The 15,629-nt window shown below is 43.4% G+C and overlaps 3 protein-coding genes across 4 annotated transcripts; all 3 read right to left on the bottom strand.

The window, feature by feature from the left end:
• Positions 1-5,133: 5,133 nt before the first annotated feature.
• On the bottom strand, positions 5,134-7,644 carry LOC108165559 (3 beta-hydroxysteroid dehydrogenase/Delta 5-->4-isomerase). 2 transcript variants are annotated; one of them, XM_017301631.2, is made up of 4 exons: positions 7,540-7,644; positions 6,329-6,737; positions 5,990-6,265; positions 5,134-5,927 (listed from the first exon to the last, which is right to left on the bottom strand). In XM_017301631.2, the coding sequence occupies exons 2-4, from the start codon at positions 6,672-6,674 to the stop codon at positions 5,320-5,322; spliced, it is 1,230 nt and encodes a 409-aa protein (XP_017157120.1). In that variant the 5' UTR covers positions 6,675-6,737; positions 7,540-7,644; the 3' UTR covers positions 5,134-5,319. The 2 variants fall into 2 exon arrangements, with proteins under 2 accessions (XP_017157120.1, XP_033242229.1); XM_033386338.1 differs by lacking the exon at positions 7,540-7,644 and adding an exon at positions 6,871-7,285.
• Positions 7,645-7,753: 109 nt separating this feature from the next.
• LOC108152979 (protein rogdi) lies at positions 7,754-12,604 on the bottom strand. Its single transcript, XM_017282706.2, has 8 exons — positions 12,222-12,604; positions 11,246-11,370; positions 10,663-10,784; positions 10,220-10,291; positions 10,000-10,131; positions 9,782-9,939; positions 9,379-9,709; positions 7,754-8,964 (listed from the first exon to the last, which is right to left on the bottom strand). The coding sequence occupies exons 1-8, from the start codon at positions 12,230-12,232 to the stop codon at positions 8,896-8,898; spliced, it is 1,020 nt and encodes a 339-aa protein (XP_017138195.2). The 5' UTR covers positions 12,233-12,604; the 3' UTR covers positions 7,754-8,895.
• A 268-nt stretch (positions 12,605-12,872) lies between these two features.
• Positions 12,873-14,631, bottom strand: LOC108152980 (troponin C). The gene is made up of 5 exons (XM_017282707.2): positions 14,520-14,631; positions 14,329-14,446; positions 14,194-14,250; positions 13,728-13,979; positions 12,873-13,249 (listed from the first exon to the last, which is right to left on the bottom strand). The coding sequence occupies exons 1-5, from the start codon at positions 14,529-14,531 to the stop codon at positions 13,221-13,223; spliced, it is 468 nt and encodes a 155-aa protein (XP_017138196.1). The 5' UTR covers positions 14,532-14,631; the 3' UTR covers positions 12,873-13,220.
• Positions 14,632-15,629: the final 998 nt, after the last annotated feature.

Raw genomic sequence — 15,629 nt, 5'->3', positions numbered from 1 at the left:
AATCCCGAATAATCTACACATTTATGTATTGTATAATCAAAAAACAAAACAAAACCAAGAAAACAAGAAAACAAGTGAAAAGAAATGTAAGGGAATGAAATGAATATTTGAAGCAGAAAAGACAGAATTCTTCAATTTTAGATAGACAAAAGATCAGGCCACATTGCCAGTCGCGGGCATATCGGGACGAGAGTTTGAATGGGTGTGTTTTACGAGTGTCATCGAGAAGGGTATGACACGGCGAGGTTTACTTTAGCGCAGATTCCGCTGAGCACTCAGCAGGTCAGGGGGTCACTTGAAAGTATTCCAATGCTGCAGCTTCGCCCCTGCGACGGCAGATATTTTAACGAGGAGAGGAAGCGAGTGAGGTGAGGGCAGCGAGAAGGGCAAAAATGTTATATTTGCATAAAATATATATATATATATTAAACCTACTTCTAAGGCATATACATATATATACACATATAAATATATATATAAATAAATATATTTTTAAGACATGTTCTAAAAGCAATAATTCAAAAAACCGAAAAAGATTGAGGAAAACTGGAGACGAGACGTGACGGGACGAGACGAACAAGCCGCGAAGTTAAACAAACCCCAAAAGGAATACATAAAATATACACCAATATATAAATATACATAAAAATATATATACACTTACACGTAAAGAAATATATATATAGATATATATATATATATATATATATATATATAAATGTATTAAAGTAAAGGATTGATTGTAAGGCGAGGAGAACTCACACAGAATCAATGAATGCACAACAGATGGTGTGCACGGTTGAACTGTCGAGTCGGTGATCGATCTTCGATCTTTGATCTTTGATCCTTCGACTGTACTGTCGTACGAGCAGTCTGACTCGAATCTTGATTTTTGGAGGCAGCTGTGCCCAAAATTACATCTTTGTAGCGCCGCTGGCAACTTTTGTACTCGTATTATTTGTGAGACAGGTGTAGGTCGACCGGACAACCGGAACTGGATTTCTGAATCTAGATCTGAATCTGAATCGCAGAAATAGTTCTGGGCGTGTCCCGTGTCCGCTTAAGAGACAGCTTTAAGTGTAACGTTGAATTTTCTCTAGCATTTCCCTGTTAACGTTCGTTACGAGTAGTGCAAATGCTTTATCCCATCCCTGATTTGTAGTTGTAGTGCTTTATTGTTAAAGAACTTCATCAGCAGCTACTATACCAGATCGCAGATCGCAGATCGCCGATCACAAGACATCCAGCATCTATACGTACGAGTAGATACATATATTAACTATTGGTATACCGGATCAACTTCAACAACAAGCAATGCGTCCTTGTAACAAAATCAATTTCAGTCAATTAGAAAATGTTACACCAACCAAACAAAGCACAGAGAGCAACATAAAGACAACAACAACAACAACAACAACAGCAGCAACAAAAACAAGAACAAAAACACAAACACAAACAAAAGAAAAAAGAAACAAGAAGAACATTTTTTAGAAATAAAACAAAACAATGAAAATACAAAAAAGAAGAAACAGTTTTCATTATTTTTTTACTGAGGCGCCGTCGGAGGAGGACGAGAACAAAGGCGACAGAGGAGCGACGACACTCGACGGCGCAGGCGCAAAAGCTTTAAATTGAACAAAAATAATTAAATAAATAAATAACAAGAACAAACATAAAACATAAAAAAAAAAGATAAAGACAAAGACAAAGACAAAGAGGAACATTGATAAAAGTCAAAAAAGTCTCATTTTATATAGGGAACGAAGAGCGAATATTGAATAATGAATAATGGATAATGCAGAAGAAAGAGCGAACAATTGTGTGTATAAAGAGTACGCCGTAAAAAATTTTTTTTTTAAATAATGTACCCATACTTTAAGCTAAATAAATACATACATACATATATGCAGTTTTCAGTCAAAATGTCAATTGGTGGTTAAAGCCGGGAAAGCAAAGCAAACCAAAAACAAAACCAAAACCAAAAGCAAAACCAAACACGCGGCACTAACAGACATAAGGTATAATGTAAAATATTTATAAAGTGGAGGCAAACATTAAAATATAGATTGAAACTGAAGACACGACACTGAAGATGAGAAGAAGTTACGTAGCTACCATATACGAATTGCTTTCCGTTTTTCTCTTATTATTCACTTAAAAACATATCAGTTCTAGTTATGTGTATGAGTATGCCACACCATCAACAAATACGATACAGTTACAATTACAATTACGATTACGATAACGCTAACGATAACGATAACGATTACGACTACGACTACGATAATGAAATACAATTTAACTAATGTCTAGGCGCTAACGATCGAAGAATCTTTCTTTTTACCGAACCACAACACAAACAAAACAAGGAGACAGACAGACACTTGAACGTTGAATCCTCGCTGAGGAGCGCATAAAGGCTCTTGGGAGGCGGAAAATCGCAAGATCGAAAGATCGACAGATCGATATCTTCGATATCATACAGCATACAACCATACACATTGTGGGCCTTCTACACTTTGACGTGCTTTTATATGATAGCAATCTTATACTTACACAGGACATTTCTATCCGCAGTTTTTTTGTTTTTTTTTTTTATAGACTTACATATGTACATACACCACAGACACCAAGACACACACCGCGCACACACACACACCCACACACCCACACACCCACACACACTACACGCGACAGAAGAACACGGCATATACATGTATGTACGATGAAGAGTACTTACATACAAAAGAACCTTCATACGAACGATCACTTGACTATTTTTGCTATAAGTAAGAAATTCCCCCCAGGAATGTGTCAGTTCGATGTGGCAGAACTCCTGCTGACAAACACCTTTACTATATTGACAATATCTCTTATATATTTTACACTATACTATATGGAAAATTATATATTAATATATACAACAAAATGAAGGAAAGAAGAAAACCAAAACAAAAACAAAAACAAAAACAAAATGAACAAGTACGAGAATGAGTACGAGTAATACATAAACGAAGACAAGGCGAAGGCGAAGGCGAAGGAGAAGGCGAACGTTAAAATTGTATTTACATGAAATGCGTAACGTAATGCGTAACCAAGCAAAATGAAATCATTTTAATACTTTATACACATATAAAAGTCAAAGGAAGTCTTTTGAGAAAGATAAAGATAAAGAGTTAGAGGAGTTAGAGGAGTTAGAGAAAGTCGTGAAAGGAGCGGATCAGGAGACGCAATTCGATATTCGTATGAAACTACAAGGCATTCGACAACACGAAGATGATGATGCAAATACATTTATAAAGTGCCCCGAAGCAGGGCCCCCCAGTTTGTAAGTATTCTACCTATGTAAGTAAAGTAATTAAGGAGCACAGGACGAGAATCAATTAAACTTACATACAACATACCGTATGGCTATACTGTCTACAGAGCCACGAGCTCGAACAACTTTCAGTGCGAATACTTTAAAACACACAACCAAATGAAATGATATGATATGATATATGATATGATATATGAGAATTCTAGCGAGTAAGTCCCAGACGGACAAATTGAGATGATGGGTTGATGGATAAGGTTGATGGTGGATAAACGATGTTGGATGTTGAATATTGGATATTGGATATTGAATTTGGGATGTTGGATGTTGGATGCGAGATTCGAAATGTTGGGGCGCAGGACGCGAGATGCGGGACGCGGGAGGCAATGCCAATATGTGTATATAAGGTCTATACATATATATAACATAAACTGGTACAGTACTACACTTACAGCAAACTATACAAGGTAAAAATATAATAATTAAACAACCAGAAACCGCAACAAGCAAACGGAAGTAGAAGCAGAAACGGAAACGGAAACGTTAACGGAAACGGAAGGATGTGGACGGATAATGATGATGATGATGATGACACATACACATAAATAGAAGCATAACATGAATTTAATAAACAATTTTTTTCATTTCTATTAAGAAATCCGGTAACGAATTTGTATATTTACTACTACAGACCGAAAAGAAGAGGCATAAAAACCTTCATAGGACACCCGCTGTCCCGTATATACATATAAAACAAAATGATATATATATATATATACATATATATATATATTAAATACATAGTTATATAACCAAGAACAACAAATAAACATATAGTTAAATTCAATAATGTTAAGCCTTCGATGAACCGAACAGAACAAACAAACTGGCGGATATGCATGCTGGTGGTTAAAGAAATTCAATTATTAATAAGGACCCTCGAGCATCAGAGCCGATCAGAGCAGAACTATGCGGCCACCACCACCACAACCACCAACATCCCAGACACAACATCAGCAACATCTACACACCATCTACATTTATTAACAGATGACACCACACATACACGCCAAAGAAGAAAAGGGAGGAACCCACTCGGACGGCAGCGAAATTGCATAAGTTTTTAGCAAACACCCGAAGGAACGAACACCACACCATAGCACACTACACCACACCACACCTCACCGCATCTCACCCACATAGAGATCCAGCAGTACACACTACTTACATACATATATGCAGGGTAAAGAAATGACAAGAATCACTTTGTTCACCATGTGCCACGTACGAGGATTGGGTGGGATGGGCGCGTTAGGTGCGAGGCGAGAGAGGGAAGGCAAGAGAGGTAAGAGGAGAGACAGAGAAAGAGCAGGTTAGGATCGGCCGAACAGCAATCGCATATGGAATCACACTCCCACACACACACACACACACAAAAACAGAAAACAGAAAACAGAAAACTAAAACATGATTTTAAACAGAATGAAATTAAATAATGGCATAGAGTTAAGCTATGGAACATAAGTTTAAAAAACAACGGCAAAGAAACGCTCTAGAGCAACAAAAAAATAAAACAACAACCAACAAAAAAACAAAAAACCAAGACAAACAAATATATATATATATATATGAAATAAAAATTATAATGAAATAACTGAGAAATAAATAAATTAATTCATAATGATAAATAAACAAATATGAACATTGTTCAAAAACATAAGAGATCATGTGTATTCATTTGGGGTGGGGTGTGGAGATCTACGATTATACTTGGGGAGTTTGAAATTTCCAGATTTCCCACAAAGAAGACGCGCACATAAATAAAAAACAATAACCAGTTTATTGACCTCAAGCGGGGGGGCAGTACATTACATAAAAATCAACCTTCAATATCAAATATCCCGTGCAAGACGTTGAAAGTAACTTAATCATAAACAACAGCAAAAAAAAAAAAGAAGATACGACTACACAGTAAGCAACATTATCCGAGGGATCTAGAAATCTCAGCTGGACTTCTTGAGCTGCTGCTGCCTGGCCTGTTGCTTCTGGTCCCACCATTGGGCATACCACTTGGCACTACGCTCGGCGCTGGCGTCCGCATCAAACAGTGGCATGTAGTCCATGTGTATCGCGGCGCGCAATCGGTTGTACATCAGCATGGAAGACGTGTAGGAGGCGATGGCACGGGGGGAGTAGTGCAAGCGGTATTTTGTGTAGGGATAGGCGACGCGCACCACAACCTCCAGCAGGAAGGCCAGGAAGAAGAACAGGAAATGGGGCACATACCACCAGCTGGTCTTCACCTTGAACCGCTCGCCGAGCAGGGCCATCTTCTGGATGAAGCGGGAGACGTCGTTGATGCCCGTGTCATCGGTGACGAACACTGGCAGGCCATTGACCGCCTTGCTGGACACCTTCAGGGCCTTGTAGGCACAGAGGTGGCCCCAGGCCACGTTGCCGGCGTATACCAGCTGCTGTTTGCCCCCGACTCCGGCAATGCGCGGGAATACCCAGCCACGCGTCGACAGATACTCGAAGGTATCCGTAACAAAGTGGGAGTCGCACTCCCCGTAGGTCAGCGGGGCACGGATGGCACAGGTGGCCAAGTAATCTGCCAGAGAGTTTTAAATGAATGACGCTCCACGACAGCAAAGACAGCAAGCCAAGACTCACCCTGCTGGTTCTGGAGTGGGGCTCCGTTGGAGTTGAGTACGATGTTCTCGCCCCGCAGCTTGCTCGAGGCGTATCCTGCAATCAGGAACTGGCTGTCCTGCTCCCAGAGCGAGGCCCCGTCCAAGGTGGGTGTGTCCGTCTTGGATTCCGTTGAATTAATGACGGCCGAGAAGGTGCTGCGACCCTTGAAGGGCACAAAGCACACGGACGTGCAGCTGGTGTAGACCAACCGCTTCACATTATTCTGGATGCACAGGTCCACAATGGCCAGGGTGCCTGGGATAGATTGGTTGATTGTGGTTGATTGGAGATGGCACTCTCAGGCGGACTCTCACTTACCTTTCACATTCACACGGTCCAGCTCCTCGTAGTTGGGGGGATACTCGATCTTCACTGAGGCCGCGCAGTGGAAGACCCCATCCACTCCGGCGAAGATAGGGCCGAGGCTTTCGCGATCGACGCCAATGTCGCCCACAAATGTGCGCAGTATGGACGTTTCCGGATGGCCGATGTTGTTCTTGTAGGGCACAATGTCCAGCGAACGGACTTCCCTGATGCCCAGCTCCTTGCGACGCTCCAGCAGCTGCTTAATGAGGTGCTGACCCAGAAATCCGCTGCCGCCAGTTACGAGCACCACGTCGCCGGCACCGCCACTGCCACTGGTACTGCTACTGCTGCTGCTCATTGCTGCTGGTTTGGTCTCGTCTGATAGTTAATGGGAACTGGTTGGGATCGCAAGTAATAAGTGCTGCAATTAGACCGAATGCAAGTTAAATTTGTGTGAAGTTTCCGTCAGAATAGCTTTAATTGATGCACCATGAGACGCGTCTGTCGCAAGTGGTCGACATTGTCATAAACCTGGGCATATAAGCCATTTATACCAGCTCATCACGGCCTTCTTCGAGGGTCAGCAAAGCTTGTTTCGGAATGACTAGGCGGGTTTTCGAATGATCGTCTTACGTGACGCTCTGCTACCGGGCTAGCAAAGGTGATATACGAGTATTGCTCGCTCGCATAATTATTTCATGCTCTGTCTGCCGGATTACTCTTATTATCATGGGGGTAAAATTGGATTTATTTTGAATCTACTTTTACGACATCCAAGATGCATATCATCACTTTTCCTCTAACGTTAATTTTGAGCTTTCGATTTCCCCTTTGTGTGTTACTCGGCCACGGTCAACATTTTTATGTGATTTGTTTAGCAGCACAGCAGCACGGCGGTCCAAAGGCCAGCAACGTCTTTTGTGCAGACTCCAATGAAACACTCGCGGCAGAAAGCCAGCAGCAACATCGAACAAATGCGCTAATGCTGACGTTGGGCTGGCTGGGCTGGGTCCGGCTCTGGCTCTGCGGTTACAACACATGCAGCACAATAATTACTACGAACTGGTTTCCATGTCTATTTCGACATGCAAACGTCAAAGCACTTGATCTAGGCACTTGGCCTATTATTGCAAGTACAGAAGTCCATTGAGAACGGCAACATACTAACAATTCACAGGTTGAAGTACCATTAAACCAACTCCAAAATCGGAGATTCCGCTTACCACGAGATATTATGCCTTATAAAAGTAACAATCCAAACGGTCTGCTTGCCGACTTTGAAATGTCTGATGGCAGAAAACAGACTCTCAGCCAGCCACAGCCACAGCCAGGGCCAGAGCCACAGGTGGGCTTTCATGAGCTTTCGATAGGTAGCACCGCTCTCCTATCGATCGCTAGTGTCAATCGATCGGCGCGCACCAGGTAACAGTTTGAAAATGCTGGTAAAATGTAATTTTTATTCAACAACAATTAAATGGGTGTGGACAGTAAGTACGCTTAATGTTACATAAATAGTTGTCTTCATTTTGTTTTCCCCAGGCATCGTGGGGTGTGCATAGGCAATTGCAATGTTCAATAAGTACAGTTATAATTGTTTTCGTTGCGTTTCTCTCTTTACAAACTCTTCAGGTTACAAACATTAGGGTAAACGAGAAGTAAAAGGCCGTCGATACAAATGACTTTGGATTACGAGTTAGGATTAGAGTTTAGGATTAGGTGCACTTAACCATTAACAACAGATATACAACAGGTATACGGAATACGGTTACGTTTACGATTACAAATACGAATACAAAACGGTGTTTAGTACAATTAAAAATTCTGTTCACATTTCGGTTTGGTTTATTACAGCAATATCATGTAAATGCCAATGTAAATGTAAGTTCATATATGCAATATATGCTATATGCGGCTGTATATAGTTGTAGATAAGTTACTCCCTCTTAAGTACTGACGACTGTTAAGTACTGTACGACTGGACTGTATTGACTGCACTGCTGGCATTGATTACATTGCGCGGGCAAACATAAATAGTGGGATACGGGGTAAATTAACATTAGATTACAGATTACAGATTACACATATGAATAGACTATAATTATCTATCAATTTCAATAGTTAAATATACAAAAAAAAAAACACATCTCAGTTTTCATTTATCATTCTAATGCTATTTAGATGCATTTTGATGCATAATTGGAGTGACGTGAAGCGATGAATTCTGAACTCAACTCAAGTTCCATGGTATGGTAATAGTTATAGTTATAGTAATAGTAATAGTATTATAACATGAATGCTGATTGTGTACATTAAACTAGCTGTATGTTGTCGTGTATATGTGTATATAGAAGTATATATGTATGTATGCTTTCAAGTATATGTATATAGTACGCATAGCTATTATGAGCGTGCCGTTTCCAGTAGCAACATTTCAACTAACATTATTTACTTTGCTATTACACGTACGATTCTTTATTAGCTATTATTGTTGTTATTGTTTTTTGTCGCCATTCCACAGTTTTCGGGTAGGGTATCTAGGGTATCCTTCCAGCCTGCTATCCTGTCTGCCAGCCTGAAATTCAGTACGACAATGCCGAGGGCGACCGGGAGCCGACTGTGAAATCTTTATACACCGAAAACACAGAAATCTGCGGAAGAGTAGAAATGTCAAATTAGAAATACACAAATAACTCATGTTCCTATGTCCATATCCATATCCATTTTCATCGCATGCCATCCCCTCAATTTGCCATAGTTGCCAATCTTCATATGGGCCACTTTAATTGCCGACTTGCGTCACAGTCAAGAACAGAACTGCAGCACGGCCCTGGCAGGCGGCCAACAACTAAATAAAACTTGGCAGCATCTTGTGGGTGCCGAAAATGGCACACCATGTGCTCTACTGTGCTCTACTGGGTCGGGAGATGACGATGACGATGCCAATGAGTTATCAGTTCAAGAGCAAACGTCCTTATCAGAGCAAAGTAATTCCCAAAATGAAGTAATTGATGTGCTTATCCGTATCTTTCATTCTAGGGGATCTCCCCAGCGGAACACTTTACCTTGTCTTTTAATTGCTGGCACAGTTTCTGGCCATTCATCAGCAGCAGCAGCACATCGTTAAGCCATTGTACAGAGGCCTCTGCCTGCCGGGAGTCGAACCGCATCGTGCCCTGGTTGTTAAGCAGCTGATAGACCGCAATGATGAGCTTGTGGCTTTGCAAATAGAAGCTGACTGCCAGATCCTCGGGGAGGTTGGGCACCAGCGACTTCATGTTTCGCCCCTTGATTAGCTCGTCGATCGGCTTCTTCTTAGGCACCAGCAGACTATTGCGGCCCCGCTGCAACGCATCCAGAATGTTGCCTATCACATGCAGTACTTCATCGGAGGTTCTGGCGTGTGTAGCATGAGGAAATGAGTATTAATAACCTCGCATCTCGAAAACAATGTCGAATGTGACTCACTTGAAGTGATAAGAGTCATCAACGTCGTCAATGTGATTGATTGCTGTCTGTAGATGATTAGCGGCATCCTGAACCTGCTGCAGCTTCCATGGCGAGTCTTGTGTGATTGAGGTACGTTGCGTTTGGCTTGGAGCTTTGCACAGCTTAAAGCTAATATCCTGCAAGCACACACGATTAGTCATACATAGATACATCGTATCGTGATAAACTAAACTTACCGCCTGTGTTATGGCATCGCCCGTTAGGGTTAGGACCGCCTTCAGCTGATCGGGCGACACGGTGAGTATGAACTTTTCAGTCTTCTTTCCCTCATTTTCGTAGAGCGGCACAGGAAATCGATGCGCACACTCCTCCAGTGGGGCACAGGTGCGATGGGTCGGTTTGGAATGGGTGCGAGATTAGCTATCTCTCGGAGTTGTTGCTTTGCATAGTACTTACCACCAGAATGGTTCGCAGTTGTTTCAATATCGCGTGTACTTCTTGCCGCAGCACCCATTCGAATTCAATTTGCTGCGGCGGGAATGTTTGCATATTTGTTTGTGGGTTTGTTCGTATGTTTTGCGATAGCGCCACAGTCATACAACAGAGCAGAGAACAACACAGCACAGCACAGCACCCAACCAACGCCACAGAAATAGGTCGTAGTCGTCCCACCAGACAATGGCACGTTCCGTGAACAAATCAATAAAGTCAGCATTTGGAGGGTTGCGAGGGAACGAAGGAAAAGCAGACATAGAATCGATCAATAATCAATAAGTTTCTATAGGGGCACGCACAATGATTAACCCGATTAATTGCACTACATTTCGGCAACGGCACTCCGTCCGTCCGTCAGTCCGTCCGTCTCGTCGATCGTTGTCATGGTTTTTTAATTTACGTACCAGATTCAGGGCCTCCTCCCGCTCCGTGTCCACGAGCATTTTCATTGCGCTCTTCGGCTTTTTCCGCGCTGGGATGTATCTGCGTTTGTTCTCAGCAACGCCAGCAATTTGTATTGTGAGCGCTGTAAATTTTGTTATTATTTTAGTTGTTGTTGTTTAATTAAAATACTGAAAGCGCTAGTGTTGATAAGCGTGCGAAACTGAGTGGGAGCACTTTGGCTACCTAACCAGCCATTTTATAGCTAGTTTTATTGCTAAACAATTTAAAAATTTCAATCAGCTGAAAATCGTGATTTTTTGACTATGCTAAATTGGACTGCTAAATTTTGCTTTGTGTTCTAGATAACTAGCCAATACTATTATTAGCAAATAGAATTTTAAAAATTGTTTTAAACATTTAACTTTTCAAGAAAGTCAGATCTGACTATAAAAGAGCTGATTTGGCAACCATGGTGGAAGCACTGCAATGTCGCTGTTAAATGTGCGTGCTGTTAACGCACTGAAATGTCACCGATGGGCTGCTGCAAGCTGACTGCTGTGACACTCGGCTGTGACTGTTTGAAATTCAAAAATTTGTACTTACGTTTACGGATTGGCGGGGGCGTTGTCAGCATAGCCGTCTCCGGCACCGTGTTCAGGACATGTTGGTGGTACCCGCTGCCACTGCGCTGGCGGTGGAGCGGCTGGAACGACCAATTCGTTGTTGGGCTGAAAAAAACAAGTAGAGAGCACAGGAAGACCACGTACTGTTATTATTTAAAATTATTTCGATTTGTTTGCGTTGGCGAATTGAGTTTGCGTTAGATTTCGGCTTGATTTGATTCAAACTCCGGTGCTAATTGGCACACGGCAGCTGTTGTTGTATTTGTTGTGTGACTCACGTCACACGGCGTCCCACAGCTTTCTGCGCTGACGTCGGCGTCTGGTTTCCGCCGAACAACTGCAGAATTTACCCGATTACCCGATTCGTACGAACTGCATTCGCAAGCGCATGCATATATGCATATATGCATATACGGCGGGGTTCCCATCGAATCGGATCCACTCCGCTGCACTCCGCGCCGAGCGGAGACGAGACGGGACGGGTCCGATCGGATTGCATTGAATCACTCGCTTCGCGGCTGCAGCGCGTGTCAGCACTCTTTCAGACATGGCAAGAATTACAAAATCAACTGCCTGCCCAAAAAACAAAAAATATCAGCTTATCAAGCCACCAAATGCTGGCCAACACACACATGCACACTCACTCAATCACTCACTCGCTCGCACTGACACACGCACAAATTTACAACAGCCAAGCCGTTTATCAGGTCCATTTTTGTTTTATAATTTATTTGATAAGCCAATGTCAAGAAAAATGAAAAGGCCACAAACAAGAGTATCGCATCGGATTGACTGGGGCTTTTAAAGCATTTATGCCATCATAAATTTTATAGGCACGACCGTTCCGGCGGTGGCGGCGGCTGCTTTTAGCACGTTCACATTCTTTTTGGCCAAAACAAACAGAACAGAGTTGTTATTATATAAATAACGGTAGGCACTGGAGCACTTTCTTTTACCTCTGCGGCATATTGGACGGATGGCTGGACGGATGGTGATCCCCTCGAACTCCTGCTGCTCTGCTGATGAAGATACTCGTACTGCTGCTTCTTTATCAATTGCAAACACTTGTGGCGCGTACTACGTACATACAAACATACATACATATGTACATATATATATCACGAGACAATGTCAAAGGCACGGCGGGGTGTTGGTGCTGTTGGTGGTGCTGGTTGGTGCTGTTGTTCAGGAAAATTTGTGGCCCCTTTGGGTTTTGTTCCGTTTGGTTGGTAGTAGAAGAAGAGGTGGGAGGTAGAAGCAGAAGCAGAAGCACAAGCACAAGCGGTACGTACGCTCTACGCTGAGCGCTCAATGGCAGCGGAGCCGATGGCAGCAGCAACGGCAACGGCAACGGCAACAGCAACAGCAACGATAGCGACAAGAGCAGCGGCAACAATGACGGCTGACGGCGGACGGCGACGTCCGAGGCCAATGCTCGTTTGTAGACTTGTAGAGTTAACGTGGTTAAAAGTTGTGGAAGCTTTCGGCAGCTTTCTTCAGCTGCTGCTCAACAGCTCGACGGTTGCTTGGCGGTTGGCGGCTGGCGGTTGGCGGACTGTGGCTTTGGGCTAGCGGCTGCAAGAAGTGGACAGACAACAGGTTGGTGGTTTGTTGTTATAGCATAACACTTTATTTTTTGCATACACAGCATACCGTTGTTGCTGCTCTTTTAGTATAAAAAAGTAGTACAAAAGTTCTATTTCTACTAGTATTTGGCATTATTTTGTTGGATTTGTTTGCACCTCCGACCGAAACACAAGATAATACAGGGTAGGAGGGGGGGGGTGAAACAAGTGTGCAAATATAAACAGTCAAACGTGTGCCCAACAGGTGTATAGGTGTGTATTGGACGCGGGTGTGTGTAAGTGTGTGTGTGTGTCTGGGCCTGTGTATGTGTATGTGTTGGTGGGCGTGGATGTGGGCGTGGTCGTGGGCAAAAGACGCAGTGCGTCTATTTACTCGCCGGTCATCATCTCCATGAATTCTGTAAATTAAACAAAATGACAGACATTAAACCGATGCCAGAGGCGCATATAACAACCGCTATATGCATTTAAAAATAAATACTCGAATTCCATAACCACGAGAGTGGAATATAATGAAACGGAGGCGAGAAATGTGTATGGAAATGGTGTGCCACTCGGACGGCGGAATCGAATTTGTATGTCGCGCCTAAAAATAGCCAGCGATATGCTCCATGAGAGATGTGATCAAGTTGTCATAATCGAGCGATCTCAAGATCACCACCAGCATCGCCAGCATCGGCAGCACCATCATCATTTTCATCCTCAGCTGGCCCCAATGATCAGAATCGAATTTATGATCGCCAGATTGTGTGGGTGGTTGGCTGTGTTGGGTGAATGGGTGTGGATGTGGGTGTGGGTGTATATATGCATGGGGTGGGGCAGCGAAACGCAAGCCACTAGAATGAATGAAAATACTGTGTGGAGGCCGCGACTCACCGTCGAAATCCACTGTACCGGAACCATCACTATCGATCTCCTCAATCATCATGTTGAGTTCCTGATCGGTCAGCTGATCGTCGAGCTCCTTCAGGATCTCCTTCAGGCAGGTGGTGGGGATAAAGCCGTTGCCCTGCTTGTCGTACAGGCGGAAGGCCTCACGCAGCTCCTTCTGCATGGCCTCAGCATCCTCCTCCACAATGAATTTGGCAGCCAGCTGCACGAATTCACCGAATTCCAAGCGACCAGACTCTACAAAAGTCAAACAGATTCATATATGTATAATTAGCTGCCGAAACTGCTGGAAACTGCCGGAGCCGAGTCGAAAATACAGCTAATGATCGGGCGCAAGTTTACGATGATAATAAATCACTGACACCGACTAAGTGAAATTTGATCATCAATACTTGCCAGGCGATAATGAATCATATTTTCACTCATATTTTCTGAGCTTTAGATCACTTACTGTCCTCATCGACCTCCTCGATCAGTTCCTCCAAGATCTTCTTGTCGAAGGGCTGACCTACAAATTAATCAAATGGGACAATGTTAGGTGTTAATGTGACATCACAGGACCCCCAATCGCCAATTCCGCACTTACCCATCAGACGGAGGATATCAGCAACCATTTCAGTGGGAATGGAGCCCGACTTCTGGTGATCGAAGCTGTTGAATGCCTTCTGGAGCACGGCAATCTGCTCGGGGGTAAGATCTTCATCCTGGTTCAATCGAAAAAAAAACACACACTCAATTAACATCCCATTGAGGCGAAACGATTTGGTGGGGCCTTACGACGCTGCTCATGTTGCTGCTGTTTGCTTTCTGTTTAAAGTTCGATCCGTATCTGATCTGATCACAATCTCACGAGCCGATCTCCGTGGAATCTTCGTACCTACTACGACGCTGCGCGGATGCGTTTTCCAAAATATAGCACAGAAAGAACATCGGGATCGCCTATCTGAACTTGCCACATACAGAAACCCGAACACGAACACGATCCCCGAACGTCCGATCGTTCGCGTATACATACATACATATGTAGCGCTTTTCCACGCCGATGCCTGTATTTTATTGTTTTTTAGAAATAACTGTAAATGCTCTATCGGAAAAAGCCGAAATAAAACGCCTAGAGCAGATCCCAGCGTGCTCGTGGACAAAGGAGAGGGCGACGCCCGACTGAGAGCCGTATAGTGGTTTTCCATGGATAGCGATCGCAGATGGAGTGGGAAGCGAAAGAGCCGGAGAAGACGCCGCAGAAGCTGCATATGTGTTCTAGCCAGCTATAATGCGATGCGTTGCGTGTTCTGTCCATGGAATCAGATAAACAAACACACACACACATGCACAGATCCGTCTCCAACCTGTGGAGAAAATAACACTCGAGTATGCTCGCTGCCTTGAGCATAGGTATTCCCAGGTATTCCACGGTAGCTTGTGAGCAATTCTTAGGTGCGCTTGCTGGCCAACATGCCAGTCCAGAACACATGGGGCATGAAGTGGGAGAAATCCATGCCCCGAATAGTCAGAACTTCGGCTACGTCACTGCCTGGTTTCCCCACAATCTCGCGTCTGGTCTGGCTTGTCCTATTTTCCACAAATATATGTAGACATAAAATGTATCCCTTGCCATATGCTCTAAATAAATTTCAGACTATGCGGAAACTGTTCAGATCTGATCGTAGATGCGTCGGATCTGCATCAAAATCTCAATACTTTTTGTATCCGGTACTCGAAGATTTTATTTCAACTGTTCCCTTGATTCCTACGATCTCATCTTGTGATCAACATGACACATCCAGATGCACCACCATGACACCGCCATTCAGCGCCCCGAGCTCAACGGAGGACGATCACTCCTGGAGGTTCTCCTTTCATTTGCCTCTCTCTTGCCACCATTAGGCT

Source organism: Drosophila miranda, chromosome XR, assembly GCF_003369915.1.
Source record: "Drosophila miranda strain MSH22 chromosome XR, D.miranda_PacBio2.1, whole genome shotgun sequence".
In the NCBI taxonomy this organism is placed as follows: domain Eukaryota; kingdom Metazoa; phylum Arthropoda; class Insecta; order Diptera; family Drosophilidae; genus Drosophila; species Drosophila miranda.
This window is presented reverse-complemented; position numbering and strand designations above follow the sequence as displayed.

Excerpts from the sequence above, each read along its gene's own strand:
- LOC108165559 (XM_017301631.2), bottom strand. The coding sequence starts at position 6,674 with ATGAGCAGCAGCAGTAGCAGTACCAGTGGCAGTGGCGGTGCCGGCGAC. Across the intron at positions 6,266-6,328 it reads GGACCGTGTGAATGTGAAAG|GCACCCTGGCCATTGTGGAC; the intron begins GTAAGTGAGAGT and ends AATCTATCCCAG. Across the intron at positions 5,928-5,989 it reads CCCACTCCAGAACCAGCAGG|ATTACTTGGCCACCTGTGCC; the intron begins GTGAGTCTTGGC and ends ACTCTCTGGCAG.
- LOC108152979 (XM_017282706.2), bottom strand. Across the intron at positions 10,132-10,219 it reads AACTGCGAACCATTCTGGTG|GAGTGTGCGCATCGATTTCC; the intron begins GTAAGTACTATG and ends GCCCCACTGGAG. Across the intron at positions 8,965-9,378 it reads GCCAGCAATTAAAAGACAAG|ATTTCTGTGTTTTCGGTGTA; the intron begins GTAAAGTGTTCC and ends ACTCTTCCGCAG.
- LOC108152980 (XM_017282707.2), bottom strand. Across the intron at positions 13,980-14,193 it reads CGAGGAGGTCGATGAGGACA|AGTCTGGTCGCTTGGAATTC; the intron begins GTAAGTGATCTA and ends TGACTTTTGTAG. Across the intron at positions 13,250-13,727 it reads CGGTACAGTGGATTTCGACG|AATTCATGGAGATGATGACC; the intron begins GTGAGTCGCGGC and ends TTTAATTTACAG.